This window comes from Rhincodon typus, chromosome 31, assembly GCF_021869965.1.
Source record: "Rhincodon typus isolate 14 chromosome 31, sRhiTyp1.1, whole genome shotgun sequence".
NCBI lineage: Eukaryota > Metazoa > Chordata > Chondrichthyes > Orectolobiformes > Rhincodontidae > Rhincodon > Rhincodon typus.
The window spans coordinates 15,936,918-15,961,917 of NC_063362.1; the positions used below are offsets into that span (position 1 = coordinate 15,936,918).

At 40.8% G+C, this 25,000-nt stretch overlaps 2 protein-coding genes across 4 annotated transcripts in view; both read left to right on the forward strand.

The window, feature by feature from the left end:
- Positions 1–9,562, forward strand: rpl22 (ribosomal protein L22). The gene is made up of 3 exons (XM_020530835.2): positions 1–616; positions 5,596–5,717; positions 9,356–9,562. The coding sequence occupies exons 1-3, from the start codon at positions 365–367 to the stop codon at positions 9,498–9,500; spliced, it is 519 nt and encodes a 172-aa protein (XP_020386424.2). The 5' UTR covers positions 1–364; the 3' UTR covers positions 9,501–9,562.
- Positions 9,563–19,197: 9,635 nt separating this feature from the next.
- Positions 19,198–25,000, forward strand: part of chd5 (chromodomain helicase DNA binding protein 5) — a 91,105-nt gene continuing 85,302 nt past the window's right edge. For 2 of the 3 annotated variants that reach the window (XR_007265261.1, XM_020530832.2), the window contains exon 1: positions 19,298–19,620. Coding sequence is in view for 2 of the 3 variants with exons in the window: in XM_020530832.2 (XP_020386421.1) it covers positions 19,560–19,620 (61 nt within the window). In the remaining variant the exon portion in view is untranslated. Of the gene's footprint in view, positions 19,235–19,297; positions 19,621–25,000 lie in introns of those variants that run through there. The other variant, XM_048614844.1, reaches the window with a different exon arrangement.

The following is a 25,000-nucleotide window of genomic DNA, read 5'->3' on the forward strand; positions in this document are numbered from 1 at the left end:
GTGGGATGCATGTGTGCAGCATAGCCTCACTGGCAAGTATCTGTGTAGAAAATTGCAATTGTCGTCATCATCATTGATACACACACAAGTTTCCCTACTTTCTCTGTGGTCCAGAAATAATTTGACAACTTGATTGTAATTGCAGTTGTGACGTGTTGGAAACTGGTTGTGTATTATCCTTATTTCTGTGATTAGGACTGCAGTGCTGTAGAAACCAGTACAGAATGGAACTCCTTAGACCATAAGACATCGGAGCAGAAATTAGGCCATTTGGCCTATCGAGTCTGCTCCACCATTCAATCGTGGCTTTTAAGTTTCTCAGCCTCATTCTCCTGCTTTCCCCCCATAAACTTTGATCCCCTTGATGATCAAGAACCCATCTATCTCTGTCTTCAGTAAAATTGTTGGCCTTGTGCATCTGACCAATGGTTTTCTTCTCTCTCTTTCTTCCCTTTTCTTCCTGTCCTGTGCGCCACCCATCCATAACCCATTGCCCTCACCTTTTGCTTTTCAGAAGAAGCTTCTGACAAGGGGCAAGAAGAAGAAGCAAGTGCTGAAGTTCACCTTGGACTGCACACATCCAGTGGAAGATGGCATCATGGACGCTTCCAATTTTGTAAGTTTATCTGGCATTTTCTCAGTCTTTTCAATAAATTAAAACTGACTGGAGTGTAACCCACCTTTGTACACGACAGACTCCGGGTGAGTTGGCAATAGTCCTGGTCACTTCCTGCTGGCCACAATAGGTATAGAAGGTATACTGGACATGGGGCATCCTTTGGTATGCTTTGGCTGTAGTTGTGGTTATATGCTAATACTATGGTGTAATGTGACTCCCACAACACACAATCTCTATATGGTACTGCTTTCTGCTTAGGCTCCTGTGAATGGTTGAAAGGTATTCGAGTGTTGAAATAACTGTTTTAATTCATGCGCTGTTGTCACTAATTAGTATATAGGGACCATTCAACAATGTGCTTTCCAATTGTCCACATGTTCCTGTGCCAGTTTGACTCTGGTCCAACCTTCCAAATGAAAAGAGGCACCATTTTTCTTCACACTTCCCTGTTTTTAGGATCTATGGATGGACAGATCCTGGGCCTTGTTGTAGAATCAGAATTGTTCTCCATACTGTGATGGTTGTAAATCTATTCAAGGGATGTGGGCTTTGCTAGCAGCATATTTTATCTGACTCTAATTGCTTTTAGAAGATAGTAGATTGAAAAAGATGGAAAACATCCTTCTTGAACCCCTGTAGTAAGTGTGAAGATGCACTCACTGCTGTTGGGTAGGAGTTTCAGGATTATGACCCAGTGGCTGATGAAGGAGCATTAATACATTTTTAAAGTCACAAAGTCATGATGTCATGTACTTGTTTGGGACCATTGAATGTGCTGCAGTATTCCTGAAAATGTGTGGAGTTTTAGGAGTTGCTGTCGAAGAAGCCTTAACAAAGTTGTGCACTGCAGTCAAAACATTGATTCTAATCTTGCAAATGGTGTTTTTATTGTGAAGTGAGTGGCTTACTAGACCATGTCAGGGGGTATTTAAGGATCAAGCATATTTCTTTAGTACATACAGGCACAGACCAGGTAAGCATGGCAGAATTCTTTCCCTGAAGTAGAGTAGCAGATGGATTTTTTTTATTTTTTACAACAATCTGTTTGTATCATGGTGACCATTCCTGATACTAGCCATTACTGTAGGTTTTTTTCCACAGTTGATTTTAAATTTCCCATCTGCCGTGATGGAGTTTGAATCCATGTTTGGATCATTGGTGCAGGCCTCTGGATTTCTAGTCTAGTAACGTAGTCAGTATGTTGACATATCTGTTGCCTGTTTGTATCGTCATGGTGAATTGAGTGCTACATGCTTCTTAAGAACAATAACTTTGTATACTTTTGTTATGGAGACATCCAAGTGTGTTACGCAGGAGCCATTAAGCCCAAGGTGGTGTTTGGGGGTTGAGCAAAAGCTTGGTCCAGCCATTTGTGAAATAAGAGCGTCTGGGAGAGTGTGAAACCCATGCAGATCCACCACCAATGCTCAGTAGCAGCAGCGTGAACTAACTCTAAGATGAACACTTACCCACCCCTCGGCCAAGCCATCTATTGCCATTCCTTCACTGTCATTGTGTCAAAATCCTGGAATTCCCTCCCCAATGGCATTGTGGGTCAACCCACAGAGGGTAGATTGTGAGCCAACAAGGTGTAGAGCTGGATGAACACAGCAGGCCAAGCAGCATCAGAGGAGCAGGAAAGCTGACGTTTCGGGCCTAGACCCTTCTTCAGAAATGGCAGCAGTTCAAGAAGGCAGCTCACCGATGCCTTCTCAAGGACTACTGGGAATGGGCAATAAATGCTGTCCAATCAGCGATGCCCACATCCCACAAATAAATAAATTAATAAAAATGAAGGGGGGAGGTTTGTAGGGTGAGTGTGTGAAGTGATGAGACAGTAAATTTTGAGGGTGTGGGTCAATGAATTGTGTATGATCAATTCTGACTGTAGTTTTGGAAGATCAGAAGTTTGCTACACGAGCAATTGATTCATCAGATCTGGAGGGGCATGAGGGTAGAATGTTTAACATAGATCTGTATGATTGACAAAGCTATGGATATGGACGGTATTACCTTGTGATTGAGAAAGAATTGGGTTGAATGCATAACTTGTAGAATGGGATGTCAAAGTTGTAAACAGCTTGTTTTGACAAGGAAGAGCCTGATCAGGGGTGGTGTCGATGGTATGATTGCAGTATTTGTGTTAGGACTGTAGACAATGGCTTTAGTCTTCCTAGAGGTTATCTGGGGCAAGTTGTAGGTTATTCAAGATTAGATTTTGGATATGATTTGCAACATTGAGTCAGTGGAACTTTTGAAATGGATCTACGTAGCAGCAGTGCATGTATGGAGACTGGTCTTGTCACTGTTGAAGTCACCAAGAGGCCATATGTAGATGAGCAAGAGAGCAGGGCTACAGACGAATCTTGGCAGTTCCCATGATGACCGTAAGGTAGAAAGAGATGTTGGTGATTTTGTTGGCATGAGTGGAGTTGAGTGCAGGCAGGATAGATATTGGGAGGTTTGATGGTTAGCGTCCAAAGCTGCAGAGAGTAATGCATCACAGTTGTTGAATGGTTTTTTAATTTCCATTTTTCTAAAATCTAAGTTGCTGCTTTCATGGAAACCAGTTTGGAGGGTTTCAAAGAGGGAGTTGTGACAAAGTTGGCTGTCAGTTCTGGAAGTTGGCAGGTTGGTTGAGATGGGGACTGTTTGTTGCCTATTTTCGGTCCTAAAGTAGTATTCATGTGCAGCCTAAATGTGGCTTTTAAGATGGTTTTCGTCAGCATAGCACAAGGATGATCTGTTGCAGCTTGATGTGATCCTTTGGTAGATTCCTTCTATAGTTGCGTGTGCACATTTGCTTTTTGCATGCTGGGCTATACATATCTTATGTCTGAACTAGCAGTCATTAGTAATGTCCAGATTGAATGCGTTTTGGCCAACTTTGAGATCACCTTGATGATTGAGTCAGGTGTGATGTTCTTTCCTCCCTTGTGTGATCTGAATCAGGGATATCCAATCAGCCCCTGTTAGCTTGGGCTGTTCAGCAACTTTAATGGACTATGCCCTGTCCCACATGGTACTTGATTTTAGGAGCATAAATCCTGATTCACCTTTCTCTTCCAGATTGGTTGAATCACCGCTCATTTGAAAGAGGACCACCAACGGAATTTTCAGACTTTGCTGCTCAGTACTACATCAGAGTGCGTCTATCCACTGGTGGTGTTGCTTGAGAGAAATGTTTGGAAATAATAGTTGCTGAGTGATTTTTGTTTGGCTTCACAAACTCTCTATAATAGAGTATTGTGCTTTCTTGATGTTGATTTGGTGAAAATAAAATGGGTCATTTGGAATTCCCTTCCTATGACATTTCATGATAGGAGTTGAATCCTGTTTCTGACATCAGGGTTTGAATTTTGTGAATCTTTATGTTTAAGATGGGGAAGAATAGTGTAAGGGAATGTACTTGAGGTGGGTATTTTCTGCTCACTATCTGAGCCAGTTTGGTTAATTGTGATAATCTCTTCTGTGGTTCAGAAAATCAGGATTTTATCTCCCTAATGGTTTGTGGCTAATGAGATATCACCTATGGGCTTGTAGTAGGTAAACTGTTAATGTGACCAGCAGGTGCTGAGGGTTTGAGAAACAAGTGGCACGTATTCAGAATATGTAAACCAGCTGAATAAAATCAAAAGGATTGCTGAAAATGCAATTGGGTGCTATGATAGAGTTGATGTACAGCAGAAGCAACCTCCAAGTTCCAATCTAATCAAACCTGAGTAGTACAGTATACAATTGGCTGCCTAACATTTTACTGGATGGTGCTGCTCAGGAAGCCAAATTGAATGTTTTGAAAATTTTACTTTCAAGATAAGTTGTTTTTCTGAATGAAAAGTAATCTGCTAATACAATACCTGTGGCCCGTGTGGATGACTGTTTGATTGTTGCTCAGGATTGCTGCTTCTGTTCCGACTCCTAGTCTACCAAACACATTGCAGCTTTTAAGAAGCTTAACTGAATGGTAGTTTAACTGCAGCAAACCACATGCAGGTCAATGCAGTTTAAGGTGCTAGAATTTCTTGCGATACTCTAAGCAGTCACATTGTGGAAAGTGAAGTTTATGCTGGAGGTCAGCTGCAGTCTTCCAAAGCAAGGCAGGCTTGAGGGGTCTTTTGACCAGTCTTGCTCTGGTCTTTAATGTTCTTCATTCACCATTCCCACAGGCTACTGACTTGCGTGTTGCCATCTGTATTTCACTAATGTTGCAAGATCTGGAACCTCGTTTTGGAAACTAGCTGTCTCATGATCCAAAGGGACGCAGTAGCAGCTCTTTACATTTATACAGTGCCTTTAAAATAAAGCCATTTCACAGAAAGAAACAAGTATTCCTCCCATTCCATCAAATTTTGAGTGACAGCTCTGCTTAATGTGACCTTGATTGACTGGATGAAACACAGACTTGTATCTTTGTCCATGATGTGTGGCACTAATAGTGTGCCAATGCTGGATATCACAACATCGTTAGGCACAGTATCAGTATCTCTTCCAGATCTATTGAGTTGGGTATTTATACTGAATTTTCTAATTGTCTCAGCATATTTCGCAGTACTAAATTTGACATGATAAAATAGTAAAGTTTTAATCACAGTTCTGTCCTTTAGTTTTATGTTGAAGACTCTTTGTGATTGTACAAGTTCTAGTATTTTTTTTCCAGTTCACATGCTTGTGTATAATGTTAGCCAGCTATTAGCCACCCTCGCCTGATTAATCAAAGCCAATCCCATTCAGGTTTTGCTTGACTTCCACGCTGGTTGTTTTTTATTAAGATTCATTGGGTAGCAATTGAGAGCGAGAACCCTAGCAGTTTTTCCCTCACTTGCTCCATTAGTGTCCATACAACTCATTTATAAACCAGGCAGTGCGCTTCCCCATTTGGTAACAACATTGTTAATACAAAATGGTACATTGCTGGCCCAACTACATGTATATTATCAAAAACGTATCCCAACATTTATTAATTATTCTTCTTACAGGAGCAGTTCCTGCAGGAACGTATCAAAGTGAATGGTAAAGCTGGAAACCTGGGCAATGTGGTAACCATCGAGAGGAACAAGAGTAAGATCACTGTTACCTCTGAGGTTCCATTTTCCAAGAGGTGAGTCAGGCAAGGAAAGCATGAGGTGAATGTATTACAGGAATAAGTTTCTTTGCAGACACCTTAATATGTTCAGTCTTTATGTCTGTGGACACTGAGCAGAGTAAGGTTGGTTACTTGGGTGCCAAAAGGTGGAACGTGCTGTTTCACAGGGAGAAGTGCTAGATCACTGCTATTCAATGTTTGCATGAACTTGAACTCTGCAACTGGAGGCACAATTTCAAAATTTGTGTATAATCCTAAATTAGGAAGTATAATTGATATTGGGGTGTGTGTGTTGGGGGGCCGGTGGTGGAGAGGCATTGGCGAATGTAGGATGGTGTGTAATTGGTAAATGAACTTTTGTAACTGATTTTGGGAGGGGGAAGAAAGAAGTGGCCTCATACATATTGGAAAAACAAGTACCTAAGATGGGTAGAGGAATGGGAGGATCTCTTCATACAGATGCACAAATGACTATGGTAGTGATAAAAGTTAATGCACCATAAAGAGCATAAAACATGGACGTTTATCTCTGCAGGGATAGAAATGAAAAGTAAAGATGTTTCTTAAACTTGTATAGAGCCTAGTTTGAGTCCATGTAGAGCACGATGCACAGGCCTGGACTGCATCTTTCTATAAGGTTCATTGTGTAGCAATTGAGTGAGAACCCTGGCTGTTATTTTCACTCACTGGCTTCAGTGAGGTATTGGAAAAGGCACTACAATAGAGGATTTACTAGAATTATATCTGAACTAAAAGGTTGTGCTGATTGACAAATGTTGATCAGCTGGGGCTCTTCCTTTCTGGAAGGATTTTCTGATGGAGGTCTTCAAGGTAATGGAAAAAATTTAAAAGATATTTGTGCCTATGACTGCTATTAGAACTAAGGACCATAAGTATGTTAAATTCAGTAGGGAATTCTAGATAAACTTCCCAAGACATGTGAAACAAGGAACAGTTGAAGCTGAATCTCTTGAATGCATTTAAGAGGAAGATAGATAAATACATGAATGACAAAAGAATGGAAAGACATGCTGAAAGTGTGAAGCGGCAGCTTTTGTATAACTGAAATACCAACACACATCTTTTTTGGGTTGAATACCAGGCTCTATGTACTTTGTAGTACATGCCAGTTGCTGAATGATTTTTATGGGTGCCTGCTGATGTTGAGAATAATTTCAGCTTATTGTACACGTTAGTCATTCCAGTTTTCTGGAATTTGAAGTATTTATATTTGCTGCACTGCATTTTTGGTGTTTGTGAGTGAGTTGACTTTGAATGTATATTGTGGTAGAATGGGACTATTTAGCTGGAAGAAGTATACAGTTTCAGAGCCCCTCCCCTCATGATGGAGAACAGATTTGTACAGTACTAGTTTGAAGGGATTATTTGCATTAATTTTACGGACAAAAATCTCAGATCATGAGATGTACAATATGGAAAAAGACCTTTCGGTCCAACTTGTCCATGCCACCTGGATATCTTAAATTAATCTAGTCCTGAGGTTGTTGACTTTTGCTTGCCAAGCTGGCTTGTTTTTGTTCAGACGTTTCGTCTCCATGCTAGGTAACATCATCAGTGAGGCTTCCGATGAAGCGATGTTGTTGCACTCTGCTTGGAATTTATACTGTCTGGTCCGTTATGGTGAGTAGTGTTACTTCTGGTTTTGTTCTGTATAGGTAAACTACAAAATACCATGCAATGACTGCCACAAACGTTACATCGGCCAGACAGGAAGGAAACTAACCATCAGGATGCACTAACATCGGCTAGCAGCAAAACGACACCATGAACTTTCGTTAATATCAGTACACTCGCATAATTTAACTATAGTATCCCAAGCCAAACATGCAGCACAGGAATTCCCAGAAGCATGGTTCTCAACCTATAATGCCATCAACAAATATATAGAATTGGACCCCATTTACAAACCCATACAGAACAAAACTGGAAATGACACTACTCATCATGACAGACCGGAGAGTATAAATTCCAAACGGAGTACAACAACATCACTTCATTGGAGGCCTCACTGATGTTACCTAGCATGGTGACGAAACTTCTGAATGAAAACAAGCCCGTTCGGCGAGCAAGTCAACAACCTCACCCACAACTGGACCTGCAAATCCTTGCTAAAACCTTAATCTAGTCCTGTTTAGCTCATATTCCCCTAAACCCTTTCGTATACCCATCCAGATACCTTTTACATGTTGTAATTATACCAACCTTCTCCACTTCCTGTAGCAGTTCATGCCATTCATACACCACCCCTTGCGTGAAAAAGTTGCCTCTTACGTCCCTTTTAAATCTTTCCCTTCTTACCTTAAACCTGTACCCTCTGGTTTTGGGCTCCCCTGCCCTGGGGAAAGGATTTTGTCAATTCACCCTATCCATACCCCTGTTTTATGAATGTCTGAGGTCACCGCTCAGTCCCTGATGCTCCAGGGAGCCCCAGCCAATTCAGCTTCTCCCTATTGCTCAAACTCTCTATCCCTATTGCTCAAACCCTCTAACCCTAGCAACACCATTGTAAACCTTTTCTGAACACTTTCAAGTTTAACAACATTTTCTTGTAGCAGGGAGACCAGAATTGAATGCAGTATTCGTGTACAGCTGCAACGTGAACCCCTGACTCCTTTACTCAGTACACTGACCAATAAAGGCAAGCACACCAAACGCCACCTTCACTACCTTGTCTATCTGTAACTCCACTTTCAAGGAACTATGAACCTGCACTCTGAGGTCTTTGTTCAGCAATACTCCCTAGGACCTTAGCATTAAGTGTACAAGTCCTGCCTTGATTTGCCCTATCAAAATGAAGCATCTTACAGTTATCTAGGTGAAACTCCGTCTGCCACTCCTTGGCCCATCTGATCATGGTCCCGTTGTACTCCGAGATCACCACCTTTGGTGTCCAATACGCCACAAGCTTTGGAATCACCTGCAAACTTACTAATCATACCTCCTGTATTTGCATCCAAATCATTTGTGTAAATGACAAAAAGCAGTGGACCCAAGCACTGGTTCTTGTGGCACGCTGCTGGACACAGTCCTCCAGTCAGAAAAGATGTTGATCTGTACCCCTCAGCACAGATATCTGGGCCCATATGGACAAAAGCTAGGCAAATCTTAATGGTCAATATAACAGCTGTTTGATGCCTATGGTGATACAGGAGTCTTCGAATTTCAAATGTGATTTAAGAACACTTATACTTGCGAGCATAATCCCATACAGGTATAATTTTAAAGACCTGAGTAACAAAAGTTTCCTGTACTCAAGGCAATTTTATATTGCTCTGCATTGTGTTCTGACTTGCGTATGATTGAGTTGTGAACGGATTCAAGAATGGAACCTATTTGCAATCTGGAGACTGCTTGACCCCTTTAAGCTTGCTGTTTGCCTAGTGTTAGATTTCAAATAGTAATGGTGTGAAGGGTTGAGAATCAATGTGGGACAAATGAACATTGGAAAGATTGAAAAGAAAGCATTGTTTAGATTTTGCTATGTTTAGATTTTGAAAGGCTTTAGGCCAAGGGAGATTTGTTCTGAGGTCGGGGAGCTAAGGAATAGGAGTAGAACAATGTCAGGAAGTTTTAACTTTTGTTAACTTTGGTATAATCTGTTGAACTGAGTCCTTTTTTTTTGTTTTTTGCAGGTACTTGAAATACCTCACCAAGAAGTACCTCAAGAAAAATAACCTGCGTGACTGGCTTCGCGTGGTTGCAAATAGCAAGGAGAGCTATGAGCTCCGGTACTTCCAGATCAATCAGGATGAAGAGGAGGAGGAGGATGAAGACTAACCATAAGGCTGGTCTGAACTTTTGTACAAATTATCTTCAATAAAATTGACAAAAAAGAAAAACTCTGCTCTGTGTCCTGTTTTTATTCACTCAGGATTGTACAATACTAGGTTTAATTTGGAGTATTAATATGAATGCATTCTTGTAAATGTTTTATGCTTCTGTCATTTTGATTTTCCCCATTGCTTTTGTAAATGTTGACTCATGGAGCGCCACTGGTGTCGGTTGAGTTCTGGTCTCTTGATCTACTGGCAATTCATTCTGTTCAAATTATTAAAATTTTTAATATTCATTCTTGTGTCTACATCTCCCTGTTTTTGACCTTGAACTATCTGTAGCATCCTCCAATTCTAAAACTGTCCAGCATCTTTGTGTTCCAACAATCCAGTATTTTGTGCATCTTAGTTTCCTTCCCTCCCATTGATGCCCATCCTTTCAGCCATCCTTAGGTATCGAATTCTATTCCTAAACCCTGCCATTTTTCCTTCTGATGCTCTATAAAACTTGTGATTGACCAAGTGTTTGGTCCTGATGCTTCAGTGTCTTTGTTACAAATTACAGTCCTGTGAATCTCTTGGAAGGTTTAACTATTAATTGTGCTGTGTAAGTGTGATTATTCTTGCATTGTAGGTTGTTTTACCAGGCTATTTAACAATTTGTGCCTGAACCTGATGTCCACTTGCAGGTGTTACTGGTCACCAATGGGAAGACGTCCTCTGCTTTCCATCATGTCACAGTCCAGGAGTTGAAATAAGTTGCCACTACTTTTGTCTCAGTTGACAATGTATCTTAGTACAGACTGAAAATTAAATTGGGCCTCTTAATGAATCATTGAAAGAGGTGAAATACTGCAGAGATTGGAATTCTGAAACAGCAATGAAAATGCTGGAAAAGCTCAGCAGGTCAGGCAGCATTATGGAGAGCAATACATCAATCTTTCAAGACTAAGACCTTTCATCAAAACGTAAAACAATGGTGCATTAAAATCTTGGAAGATAGGGCAAAAGAAAAGCTATGTCAGGCTATATTTTGTACAATATATGCTGGATAATTCACTTATTGTTTTCATTAATTGATTGGTCTCTGAGTCATGTAGTGTTTCCTCAACTGATAGTTACTAACTGAACATTTGGGTATTTGTTTCCTCCCAGCAGTTCTCCTGTGCACTCCCTAACTGGCATCATGAAACATCATGGAGCAATTTGCATTTCTGATGGAGGGGTTGGATAGTTTTAAGGGCTAAAGGAATTTAAAGGTTATGGGGTGAAAGTGGGAATAGGATACTGAATTGAATGATCAGCCATGATCATGTTGAATAGGTGAGCAGGTTCGAAGGGCCAAGTGGCCTACTCCTATTTTCTATGTTTGAATATGCATCCTTGGTTTGATTTCCATATCTGTGCCTTTTTCCTGTGTCTGATGCTGAGTGACTTCTCATGAAAAATTGGATGGGGACTAGAAATAACAGTATGGAGAAGAGGAGAGTAGATCCCTGTTGTATATTAACACTCAACATCTTGTACATTGACTCAACCCAAATGTATTTTGAGTTGCCCTGCCAATTTTTCCACAAGCTAGCTTGCTTCACAGAGTACCGAACCGTTATCACTTGGGACATTTTGACATTCTTTAAAGCAAAGTATACATTGAAAAGAAACACATTCAACGCAATGGGAAAGAGCAAGCAAGTTGTGAATTGGTAGCTCTTACAAAGAGCTGATACAGCAATGATGGACTAAATAACCAATTTACTTCCATTTACAGCCTCTGATTCTACTTGGAGTACTTAGAATCTGGGTTGTGTTTTTTTCTTGTTGTTTTGGCAGGTTCTATTTGTATGGACAACATTGACTGCCTCCATTGTTCATTACTGTTATCCAGCCTTCAATTCTTGTTGTTATGAGCTACACCAACTCCAGTTATCATTGTATGTTGTTTTATGACTAGTTTTTCTCTTTTGATTTCCTCTTGGTCTTCTGGTTTTCAGTTGAAGATGCCTTTCTATCTTTTCAATGCTCCATTCAATTTTCTATTTTTACTCCATTTTTATCTTCTCATTGCTGCAGATTTCTTGATGTTTCTGAAATAGTCACTTTTGGATAGCACAGTGCCACAAAAAGGCTCAAGTAATTTAGCCAATGAGGAAACGTCAGAATCAAAAAGAAACATGAATTTTGACACTTTGTGATAGGAGGATTTCTGTTTATTCTTGGAATGTGAGTTGCTAACAAGACCATCATTGCACATCCTTAGATGCTCTTGAACAGAATGTGAGCTGCTCCCTCAAACTGAAGTCCATAGTGGTGTTAGGAAGGGAGTTCAAGATTTTGACCTATTGATGGTGATGGCATGGTGATGTAGTTCCAGTCAAGATAGTGTGAGCTGGGGAGGAACTTGTAGGAGTGATGATGTGCCCATGTATTGTGTTTTTTTTTCTCTCTAGTTTTTCAAATTTGGAAGGTGCTGTTGAAGGAGTCTTAGCAAGCTGCTGCATTGTCATATAGATCACACGTTGCTAATAATGTGCATTGGTGGTGGAGGAAGTGAATGTTTAAGGTGATAAGTGTCAATCAAATGGCAGCTTTGCTCAATGGTGTTGGGCCACACACATCTAAGCAGGTGGGGAAATATTCCAACAGTGATAAAGAAGCTTGATGTCTTGTAACTGCAGTTTGTATGACAGTCTAGTTAGTTCATAGTAAAAGGAACTCTTAAGATGTTTGTGTGGGATTCCGTAATACCTTTCCACCTGAAGGGAAGATGATTAGATTCTCCCTTACTGAAGTTGGTCTTTGTGTTGCAGAAGTCTTGGTTGCAATTTATCCATCGAAGCCTGCAAGTTCATATCTGGATATAAGTAGGCACAAATGGCTTCAGAATCTGAATAGCACTGAACAGTCTGCAATCATTGGCAAGCTTCTCAACTTCTGACCTTACATTGGAAAGGTGGTCATCAGTGAAGCAAGTGAGGCTGGTTGGGTGGTACTGCCTTCAGGTGCTTTTGCAGCTGTGACATTGGTGAATAGATTAGTAGTTTTGACCCCAATAACCTCTTCCTTTTATGATAGGTATGGCTCCAACCAGTGGAAAGTAATGCCCCTTGTTTTTATTGAGTTTGGTTTGATAGGGTTCCTTAATATTGTGTGATTAAATGCTGCCTTAACGTCGAGGGCAATCACTATCTCCTCATTGCTAGAATTTATGCATCTGACTGTTTAGACTAAGGTTTCAGTGAGATCTGGAACTGAGTGTGCCTATTGGAAACCAAACCGCTTTGGTCAGCACTTATTGCGGAGTGAGTGCCCTCTGACAGAACTGTCAAAGACCACTATCCATCACTTTGATTGAGAGAAGACTGAGGCCAATTGGCTGAATTACCGTTATCCTGCTTTTTGTGAACAGGACATAACTAGTCAGTTTTTCACATTGTGAGGTGATTTACCAGTGCTGTTGCAAGGGCAGACTGGCTAGTTTTGGAGCGCAAGGCTTCAGCTGGGATGTTATAAGGGGTCCATACAATGCCTTCAGTCATTTCTTGACAATGTGTTTGGAATTGGCTGAAGGATGGCAACTATGACACTAGGGAACTCAAAAAAGAAAAAAAGGCAATGAATGATCATCCACTCGGTAGTTCTGGCTTAAGATGATTTGAAAAACCTTTTGCACTGATGTGCTGAGCACCTCCATCGTTGAGTTTGGACATGCTTTTGGAGTCACTTCCTCTGGGTGGTTACTTAATTGTTCACTACTATTCATGATTGTGTGTGTCAGGAATGTCAAGATTTTGATTTGATCCTTTGCTTATGAGAGAACTTAGTTATTTCTACCTTTTTATGCTTGTTTCTTCTGCTTTTTAGCAGTCACATAGTCCTGTGTCGTGGCTTCCCCTGGTCAAAAGCCCATTTTAAGTGTTCTAACTGTTTGAAGGATGCGATAATAGCATAGTGGTAATGTCACTGACGTGGAAATCCAGGTGTCTAGACAAATTCTCTGGGGAATGTTGTTTCATACCTTACTGAAGCAGCTTGTGGAATTTAAAGTCAATTAATAAGTAAATGTGAAATTAAAAGGCTCTTCTGAGCAATGGCAAACATGAAAGTATCATCAATAATTGGGAATTACATGCCTGGTACATATTACATTTTTTTGTTTATTCATTCACGGGATGAGGGTGTTGCTGGCCAGGCAGCACGTATTGCCCATCCCTAATTGCCCAGAGGGCAGTTGAGTCAACCATATTACTCTGGGTCTGGAGTCACATGTAGGCCATACGAGGTAAGGTTGGTAGTTTCCTTCCCTAAAGGACATTAGTGAACCAGATGGGTTTTCCCCAATAATCGACAATGGATTCATGGTCATCATTGGACTCTTAATTCCAGATATTTATTGAATTCAAATTCCTCAGTCTGCCATGGTGGGATTCGAGCCTGGGTCCCCAGAACATTATCTGGGTCTCTGGATTAACAGTCCAGTGATAATACCACTAAGCCATCGCCTCCATGGTCAGACTTCACCTAATTAACAGCCCTTTCTCGTCCAGTACAAATTATGCCATTTGAAATTTTGGTAATATAATTCTGTCCTGATGAGTACAAGGTGAAAAATTTGGATAGCATGTTCGAAGAGTGTGGTGTAGCGGTAATGTCGCTGTAATAACAATCCAGAGGCTCAGGTTAATGCGCTGGGGAATGGGTTCAAACTTTCCCATAAGAGCTGGTTGAATTTAAGTTCCAATGAAAGCTTGTCCCTCTAATGAAAAACCATGAAACTATCAACTGTCATCAAAAAATATTCGGTTCACTATATGCTTTTAGGGAAGGAAATCTACCATCCTTACCTAGTCCAACCCATATTTGACTTCAGTTGATGACAATATGGTTAATTCTGAAGGGTCTAGGCCCAAAACGTCAGCCTTTCTGCTCCTATGATGCTGCTTGGCCTGCTGTGTTCATCCAGCCCTGCACCTTGTCTCTAATTCTTAACTGCGTTCTGAAATGGCCTAGCAAGCAAATCGCTTCAGGGGTAATTCAGGATTGACAACAAATGCTGGCTGTACCAGTGGAGCTCCCCTCCTATGAAAGAATATGATGCTGCTGAAGGTCCACTGTGCCCCTCGGATGCAAAGATTTAGCATTAATTGCCACATACTCAAATGAGTACAGTGAAAAGTTCATAAGTTGCTACTTACAGTACCATCTAAGTACAAAGATACCTGGATATACGTTAAGTGCAAATTCTTGCGGGGAAAAGAAATTAGAAAAAATTGAACTACTAGATTTGTTATGAATCTAACCCATTTAGCATGAAGGTAGTACCACAGCACAATAGAGGCTGTCCTCCATGAACAGGAATTCGTATCTAGAAGAGCTGTGTGGTGGTCAATCCTACAAATACTGTACTATCAAAGACAGCATGTGGACTGGTGAAGGCAAGGTCATTAAAGAATGCTGACACCACTGAAGATGGCCTGTTTTGTCTGTGTTTCTCCTTTGGAGGATCAATTCAGCTATCACTACACCCCTGTCCTTTCACTATAGCCCAGCAAATGTTTCCTTTTCAGTTAATGATCAAATTCCCTTCTGTAAGCCTCATCTGAACCTGCCTCCACTGCACAGTCAGGCAGTCAATTCCAGATTGTTGTAACTCAATGTGTAAACATGATTCTTTCTTGCTGCCAAAAACTGCTTTTGACAATTATCTTTGGTCAGATGTGCTTTTCCCTCTTGGTTTTTTCACCACCTGCTGCAGGTCCAGTCTGGACATGGCCATTTTGTGATTTAGTCGTGCTACTGAGACATTTTGATCGGAGCTTAACCTTTTGTCCACTCCCTGGCCAGAGTACATTCTGTGCCCTTGCTACCCTGAGAATATCTTCCAGGTGTTCAACGTGGAGGAGTACCAACTCATGAACAGTGGTGGGTGGTAATCGAGCAGTTTCCTTGCCTGGGTTTTATCTGATGCCATGAGACTTCATTGGGTCTGCAGTCAATGCAGAGGACACCTGAGGTCACTAACTTCTGACTTTATACCACTGTGTTGCTACCTTTAGTGAGCCTGCCCTGGTGGGATAGGATAGCCCAGGGAAGGTGTTGAAGCAGTCTTTGGGCCCTTGCTGTAAAGTGACTTGTGAATGAATATGACTTTGTCAAGTTTTTGCTTCATTAGCCTGTGGTTCAGACCTTTCAATTTTGCCACAGATCTCTGATGCCAGTGAGAAGGACTTTTCAGAATTGATTGAATAGGGGATACCTTTTGTTTCCTGCCCCTAGGTCAATGCCAGGAGAGTTTTGGTGCAACTGTTTATCATATAGTGTCAGAACAGTTAAGAATCAAGTGTATTGCTATCACCTGGAATCACATGTATGCCAGACTTGGTAAGAAAAGCAAATTTCATGTCAAAGGACATAACAATCTTTAGCTACTGAATGAAGAAAAGTACAAGGTTCCTGGTCCTGAAGGCTGTGCAGTGATCCTGTTGGAAAATGAATGTCAGTTATGTACCAAAACTGGCTCTACTGCAATGATCTCAATGGTCACAATCAGTTGACATTCATCAGCAATGCATATCAAAAGAATGTTTACTCTGAAGGAGATTATAGAATTTTACTGCAGCAGCATTTGACATCTTGAGGAGAGTAGATGGTAGTGGTAAAGATGAAGGAAGTTTGGGAAGAGCCATCATTGCTCAACATTTGGTCTTGCTTCAAGGCGTTAAGCATTCTATGCTTGGGTTTTGAGAATAATCAGTGTCTCAAAAGTGTACATAAATTTGTGTAGTAACTCACCATAGATAATTTGACATTGCTTTATTTTGCCAAGTTTGTAGAAATTCCAACTGCTTTAGGAAATTCCAGGAAATGTGGGAAATGCTTTTCCCCTTGGGTGCATGCACTGACACTTATGGTTACCTACTGGCCTTGCAGGATTTGAACATCTCAGGGACTTTGCTGTTTGTATATCATGCATTGTGTGAAAAGGAACCATATGCTATCTCTGCAGTAAGCCACAGCAAGGACATGTATATATAATTGTCAAAATAAATCCGTCAACTAACCAAACCAAGTTCAAATAACAAGCATTTCACTATGATACTACATAAATAGATGTTGCCTTTCCCAAAACACCTTTGTACTTTCTGTCTGGGACTTTAAATATTCTTTCAGTTATTGTTTCTCTGACTTCGAGGTCAATACTGGATAATGATTTTTCAAAAGTGTCCTAATAACTTATCAAAGTGGCCCTCATTTTGCATGCAAGGTTCTAGACTGTGGTTAGGTTGGCCTTCCTGACCAAAGTTGGCTGATGTAACATCTGTTGGGATTAATCTTTAATCGCATGCTGAATTGGAGTTGTTGGGGGAGCAACCATTCTGATAACTTGCCAAAATTGCCTAAAATTTATGTTTAGACCTATTGGTCAGTGCCAGAGCTGTTTAAGTAGCTGGTGGGAGTGAACTAGGGGCTAAATGCTGTCCTCTGTTGATTCTAATTAGTTGCAGATGCTGGTCTCACTGAAACTGACCCATAACAGCACAATGATTTTTTTATTAGTTGTTCACCATCTTATCCTCTAGAGGTGCTGTGATACCCTTCTGCTCCTGGTAATTTCTGTCGACTCAAAGTAGCGCACTCGCCAGAGATCAAAATAATGGACTACGTTGACCTGTGCAATTCAAATGAGCTCTTGGAAACATACTTAAATACACGTAACAATTTTCATTTTATACGTCCATTTTCCCTTCTGCATAGGGGAAATAGAGAAGTTGGAATTAAACTTTTGAGCTTTTCTAAAAAGATCCTTTTCCCTCACTCCTGCCTCCTCAGTTTTTGTATTTCCTCTGATTTGCAATCTTTGGGTGAATTCTGTAGAGATAACAGTAAGACGAATGCTCAAAGGTTAATGTAGATTGAAACACTAGAGATGTTAGCCCACTCTGAGACAAGCATGTTGTTCATAAGGCTCGGTAAGAAGAATTTTTTTCAGAGTATGGTCTTTGATCTTGGCCTGTTGCCAGGAGCTAGCTGGCAGTTAATTTGTATACCATGTACCTGGAAGAATTGCCACCTGTCAAACACAGAAACAGTCAGAAGAACTGGTGACAGGCAAAATCCATGAGCCCTGACAATGGAAGAAGGCAGCAGTATACATATGCAACCGACACTATCCAGGACCAGGATCCAGTTGCTTCATATATTTTGTACCCTATCACAATAAGCCATACACTGTATTGTGAAATCAATTTATTTGTTATAATCAAAGGATAATGCAATAAAACAAACAAAAAAATGAAATCAGGTTTTAAATTGTATTCACATGACTTATAAAATCTGAAGGCACAAGAGGTGGCTGCTTTAATGTTATAAATTACAAACCTTAAAGGTATATTTGTGTAAAAGGAACGGAACCAAATTGTAAAAAAAAATTTATTTCAGATTTGAACTGCGTTACATCACATATTTTCTCTCATTGTACCGTGTGCTTGATTTTATGATGAGTTTCTAAAGTTAGAATTTACCGTGCTGCTGTATGTCTCATGATTTTAAAACCTGTCTAGTGTGTCATACCTGCTTTGAGATTTAAGATGTTTCTAAAAATTGCATCTTGGATTCACATCTCCTAATATTTAGAACCTGCAGAGATGCATAATTGGATAAATGTCTGCTTTTATAAACCTTGAATAAACCAAGAAACTTTCCATAGCTTTTCCTATTCATTTGCTTTATATATTCTGGAAATTTAAGTGTGGAGAAAGTGCCCACTGCTTTGGTGCACAATTTGCTGTACTTTAAAAAAAATCAACAAAGTTAAAAAAGATGTTAATTGTAGCACATTGTTTAACTATCAGAAGGCATGAACTTAAAGCTGAGCAAAATCAGAATAAGGAAGTACAGGATCTTGCAATGGCTAAACGAGTTGTGGAATGGATTGTCAAAAAAAGCTGCAAATCAGGAAATTTGAATTGAAAAAGTAATTGGACGTTTATCTCTAGAGAATAAAAAGTTAGGTTGTTGAGTTCAATGGCCTTGCACCACAATGTTCTGTGTATACCATAATGCTATTTTCTAGTAATATGGTGCAAATTAATTCTCGTAATCTCACTGACTGTATGTCAGCTATGTCAAGTATTCTGGTCAAAACGCCAGTAAAGCAGAATCAAAAATGCCATTGAAACTGCAAAAGGCGGGTGCCAGTGTTATGGCTATTAATGATGCTGCTTGGATTTGTTTTGGAAATGATGGGAATGTATGCAGGATATATTCAGTGAAAATAATCTCACGGAGGGTTCTCACTGACAATATGACCCCCTGCAGAAATGCATACTGCCTAGTGACTCCTGCCGTCTCATTATTTTCGAAGAATCCCTCAAAGATCTGCTAAATGTCTTGGCAAAATAGTTGTTCAACCAGATGAGTTGAGTTAGTTATAAAGCATGAAGAGTTGCACTGTGCTTTTAAAGATAAATATCTGCAGCATCAATGTGCACTGCATGTTTTTAAACCTTCTATACATTTGAATAAAAAGTTCAAAGTAATTAGGGAATATTTCAACAGTAATAGAGACAGGCACTAAAACTTTTTCCCTTCTCCGCCCCCCTGCACCACCAACCCTTGTCCCACACAGCAGATTCCACTACCACTAAAACCTGGTTAACCACAACCATAACTAGCAGGTTAGCGATCATTATGGGATGTATGGTTACCGGGGCGACCAGACGAGACGTCACAACTGGGCATGTGCGTTCCAATTTTTCTCTCCCCTCTTTCTGTCTTTTTTTGGATTTTTTTCAGGCGGGGGGCTGAGGAGATTTTTTTGTTGGTGTGTGGCGGCCATTTTTCCACCTCACCCTGACAAATCTGTCAATATAGTCACTCCACCCGGCTCCTACCTTTTTTAAAAAATCCAACAAGGACTTTTCCTCCTGTATTTTATTAATTTAAAAATCTTCCTTATTTGCATTTCCTTTCCCTGGATAAAATCTCACCCTTTCAGGATTTTAATGTGAATCTTCTGTGTTCCCCCCCATCTCTCTTTTAAAAAAATACATTAGTTTAACATTCAATGATGCCGGCATCTTTTGGCAATGAGGAGGACGGGATGGAAAACGATGAGGGAGCCCCAGGTAGGTGTTGATGTAGATCTCATTAATAATAATTTTCATGCTTAAGTTGTCGGTGGAAAAAAAGATGAGGAAAACCAAGCAGCAACTCCCTTTATATGTAATATACACAACAACATATATACATTTGAACAGAACCTAGAGCCTAGCAGCAAACGCCGGCAACTTCAGTATTTGGCCAAGCCCGGGAGTGTCTGCAGAAAGTGAGTGACGAAGAGGAGGAGGAGTGGGAGCGGGGGCCGCGGGAAGCCGCCTTTCGGGGGCTTCTTGTCGGCTTATTTCGCAAGTTTTTCCGGTTTCCCCCTCCGCTCCCTTGCAGTCGCCGGCGACACTTTGTGTTCGAAGCTACCAATGGCGCGGGTCTGGACCAAGAAAAGGATCTGATGCATATTCATTATGAATTGTTTGGTTTTTAATAATCTTGCGAGAGAAAAAAAATGTTTTGACTCGTGTCTTTCAAAACGCTTCCTAATGGGAAAGGTGGCTGTTTAAAACACCGTAATCAAACCATTTCATTACAGCAACAAAAAATAATTCGCCAAACCCCTCTAAATCCATGTTTAGCATCATTTGACATTCGTGGCTTAAATCATGTACATTTTAAAATCTTATTTTAATTTTCCATGTCTGTTTTCATAGTCCATTTTGATTTGTTGTATTGGTCGTATTTACAGATCATATCTGGACCTCTGCAGAAAACTGTGTTCATACCCAGCGACCTTTGAATTACTCCTGTAGTACATCAACCTGTGATCTTGCTTTCTATCCAGAGTAACTTTGAATTAGCGTCGTGTTAATCAGATGCTGCATTTTTTTGCAGTGATCTGTTTAAACAGAGCAGTGCTTTACTGGATGATATTTTTTAATCTTGGGATGCGAATTATTGATTCCAACACTAGTTTTTTTTTCCATCGAAGATACCTGTTAGGTTTACTGGATAGATTTTTTAAACCAGCAAAGGGAACTTAATATATCCCATTCATTTCTATACACAATTTTTTTCAAGGATTGGGGGTTCTACTGTCAAGTGTCTTATTTGAAAAGCAGTTCTTGCATTGCATTTCTGGAGAAGTTTTTTTCAATGGGAAAAGTTCTGTGAGCAAACTTTTTCATGGGGAGTGGGAGAGTTTGGGGCCTGTACTGAATGATTTGTGGTTTGTTTTTCCCCCATCAGCTGCCCCTCTTCCTCTCCCATGACGAGAAAATATTATTCAAAGCAGGCCCATTATGACGTCACAAAGCCGGCCGCAACCTACCTTGCTAGCGACTGGAGCCCCGCCCCCTACTTTGCCCTCCCATTGGCTTGTCGGCGAATGTCTGGCTTGGTGATTGGTCAATCGCGGATGGCTGTCAGGTTAGGTTGAGGCGTGCTGACATGTAGCAATTATTTGTATCTTTTGTCTCAGCTGTTCCAGAGCATAGTGCTGCTGCTGCAGCTGCTCCACCCCACTGCACGGCAGGAGGCTGTGCTGGGCTGCTTCCCAAGTTTATTTTTCTGCTCTCTTCCCTAAATTCTTTCCTTCACTACGTATGGTGACATCTCTCAAACGAAGGCCATTGATTTCCCCACCACCCCACCTTTTGGCACTTCACTGAAATGATCGTTCTTTAGATGTGAATCTTGACAATGAGTGATTTACTTTTGGTGTGACCTTGTGTCATGTGTCCCATTACATGGACACCCAATAATACATGGATGCCCCACACGTGCATACTTTGCAGCAGAACCTGAGACAAATCTCTTACAAGGATATGCATTGATATAGCTCCACACAGAACCCTTCACCTCCTAAAGCTGCCAGTGAAGCATTTTTTAAAAAGTGTCAGTGCTATATTTTAAAAAATATGGTAGCAAAATTGTACATGTTTATGTTCCGCAAACAGCAATATAATAATGAACAAAGGTCTGTTTTTAATTATTTTGGTTGAAATGCGAATATTGGTCAGGACACTAATGAGACCACCCTGTCCTTCATTAAAATGTTTTATTTTCAATTTATGTTGCTGTTTCTGGGTAGGGCCAGAATTTATTGGTTTATCTCTGCAATCCTCTCCAACCCCACAATCCTCATATTATACTCTGCCCTACTGGCATCCCCAATTTTAATTGTGCCTTAATTAGTAGCTTTGCCTGCGGCTTCCAAATCCCTGAGTGCTCTCACTGCTTCAAGATATTCCTTGAATCCAAGCTTTTGGGATCCGCTTCGTGTGGCTTAATATCTAATTTTACTTCGGGCTCCTATGAGATGTTTTATTACTTTGCGATGTTCTATTACATTAAAAGTCTTTTATACATAAACGTTGTGGTGATGGGCTGCTGCCTTCACCCGTTGCAGTGTTTCATTTAGTTGAGAGGCTTGTAGGCCGTTTCCAAATTTCATGTCGCTGTGAGATTGAAGTGACGTAGGCCCAGATTGGGTACGGAAGGCAGTTTTTTTTTCCCCTTCTATTAATGAATATTAATAGATCAGAACTATGCACAATATCATGTTATAATCTGACTAGATGTTATAGCCTGGCACAGCATTCGGGGTGTGGTCTGACTGCAGCCTCTATAATTTGACCATTATCTTGAATGCGTCCTCTCTTGTTTCGGTTGGGTAGCTGAGCATCCTACAGGCTTCGATGATTTGTTGTTCTGCGTTGGTTGATGTGTTAATAATCTTGGATCCTAAAGTTTCTTCCTACTTCATCCATGGCAATGTTAATGTCTTTTGTGGAGTTGTTGCCTCTGATTTAAAGTTTCCTTGGATCCCAGGCAGCTGAGAACTCCTATGTGGACAAGTTTTAATATTGCATCCTCCTTCAGTCCACACGGTCAGAGTCATTCTTCTGCTCACCCACTCCCACCTCAAAGGCTCTTGACCTTGCCCTTGGCAAAAGGCAGCCCCCAACTCCATCCCTGGACCTTCTGATGGCAACCCCATTCTCCAACCTAACCTCAGCTAAAGTGTACACCCCATCAGCCTGGCCTAGCTGGGCCTTGAGCTAAAGGTGGCCCTATGCCTTGGCTAAATCCAGGAACATTACCTTTTGCTCCTCCATTCACATGTTGCTTCTGCCTTTGTTTTTGATGTGCTTACCTCTGGTAGGCTCACAGCAGCAAGCATAAGAGAGAAGTGGCCTGTGATCGGAGGACTAACTTCCCAACAGATCCTTCCCGTCTTTCTAAAAGGATGGCTTTTCTCTTGTTGCTGCTGTGAGTGAATTTTCCTGGGTGATTTGGAGACTTTGAGGAGCAGGTTCGTCTGCTGCCCTGATATATTTTGATCTTTGCATCTCAGTGTGACTTGCCACTGAATGCTGATAGTTTTGTCAATAAGAGGAATCTAATCACGTGATAAAATTCTATTTTAAATACTTAAGTTTTAAGTACTTAAGTGCAATTTACTGTTTAAATTCTAAATTTCATTCAGACTTAAGCAGGATATGTATCTCTCCACTGGGGAGTAACAGGTTAGTTAATGAAGGAAACAAGCTTAAATGTTTTTATTTTCCTGTACATGGAGTTGAACTAACTCAGCGCAACTTTCAGCTGGGAGTTGGGTGAGTGAAGGAGTTAGTAGAAAGATGTGCTCCTTTGCTTTTTCTAACACTTTCAGTCTGTAGGAATTGGTTCTTGCTCTACTACAAGGGAAAAGCTCGCTGTTTGGTGAGTATCGGGTAAGTGGTTAAGGTCTCTTTCTATTCGCAGGGTTGAAAACAGTTCAGGAATGAATGGCAAGGAAAATAAGTTTAAAATAATTAAGTTAATTAATGTTGGCAAGACAGATAATGTGCTATGGTTATGGCTTGTGGGAGCTCCTGGGAACTGGTGTGATCCAGGGCAAACTCCTGTAATATGTGATTGCAACTCGATGAGCTTCAGCTGGAGCTGAGCTGCCGACACTGCGACACACCAGGAAGGGGGAAAGTTACCTGGATATTTTGTATCAGGAGTTGGCCACACTCCCTTAGGATAGGGTCTTTTGATTTGATCAGTGGTGAGGAACAGGGGAATCTAGCTGCTGTTTGGATCAGAGTGCAGGAGCTTAAGCCTTTGCAATTCTCCAACAGGCTTGAAGTTCAGAAACTGTTTGGTCGAGGACAGGAGTTGCAGGGTGGATGAGCGAGCCAGCATGGAACCATGTTACAGGAAGCCATTTGTATGGGAGGGGGAGATAAAGGGAATATATAGTGGTGGTAATAGACAGTATGATCAGGGGAATTGACTCTGTCTGTAAAGAACATGAGTCTAAACAACTGAGTTGCCTGTCCATTGCCAGGGTATGGGATGTTTGTTCAGGGCTGGAGAGGAACATACAATGGAAGGATAGGATAGAAGGTGTTGTGGTTCATGTATGCACTAATGCCTTGGGTAGGACAAGGAAACAGCTACTGTATCATCAGTACATTGAACCAGGCACCAAATTAGGAAGGAGAACTGGAAAGGTAATCTCTGGATGTGCGGCTCAAAGCTACATTTAAAAGGCATTTGGATAGGTATATGAATAGGAAGGATTTAGAGGGATACAGGCCAAATGCTGGCAAATGGAACAAGATTAATTTAGGATATCTGGTTGGCGTGAACAAGTTGGACCAAAGGGTTGTTTCTGTGATGTACATCTCTATGACAATGAATGAACTTTGCCTTAACTCTTTTTGCTCCATATTTCTTGATAGATTTTTTTTTTGATGACAATCAGTCTCAGTGATGAACACTTATAATGACCTCCAGTATATACAGCCTTTTAGAGAATTAGGGTTGAGTTTTCCATTTGAAGTGAATGGGAAGATACTTTCTGGTTATACTTCATAACAGTCTAGCATTAATTTTATGGCCCCTTGTTCTGGTTCCCCCCAACCCCGGCCCTGTCAGAGGAATTAGTTACTCCCTACTTATCCTATCAAATCCTGTCATTTTAAACCCCTCGATCAGATTGTCCCGTAATTTTTAAAACTTGAGAGAACAGGTGCCTAGTCTATAAAATCTACCCTCATGGGAGCCCTGACCTAAGCACTGGTGTCATTCCCGTGAATTTTCACCGTACCCACTTCAAGATTAAAACATCTTTCCTTAGGTGCTCAAGATTGAAAGCAGTACAGTAGCTGGGATCTGACCAGAAATGAGTCTTAATTTCATCCTATTTGTGTTGTAGGCCCCTTGAGATAAAGGCTAGAGAGTTTCAATAGTACTTTTTGAACTGGTGTACCTAAGCTCCAGCAGCCGTTGGGGAGGAGGTATGTGAGAGTTTTGGGTGAGAACAAGGTTGGACGTAATTCTGAAGTCGATCTGAACGACTTTCCAATATGATAGTACATGGACTGAGGTAGACATAGCAACCATTTGGGCAAGGAATGAGAGGTCAGTTAGTGTCTGTTGATTCCTGGGGAGTTAATGGAG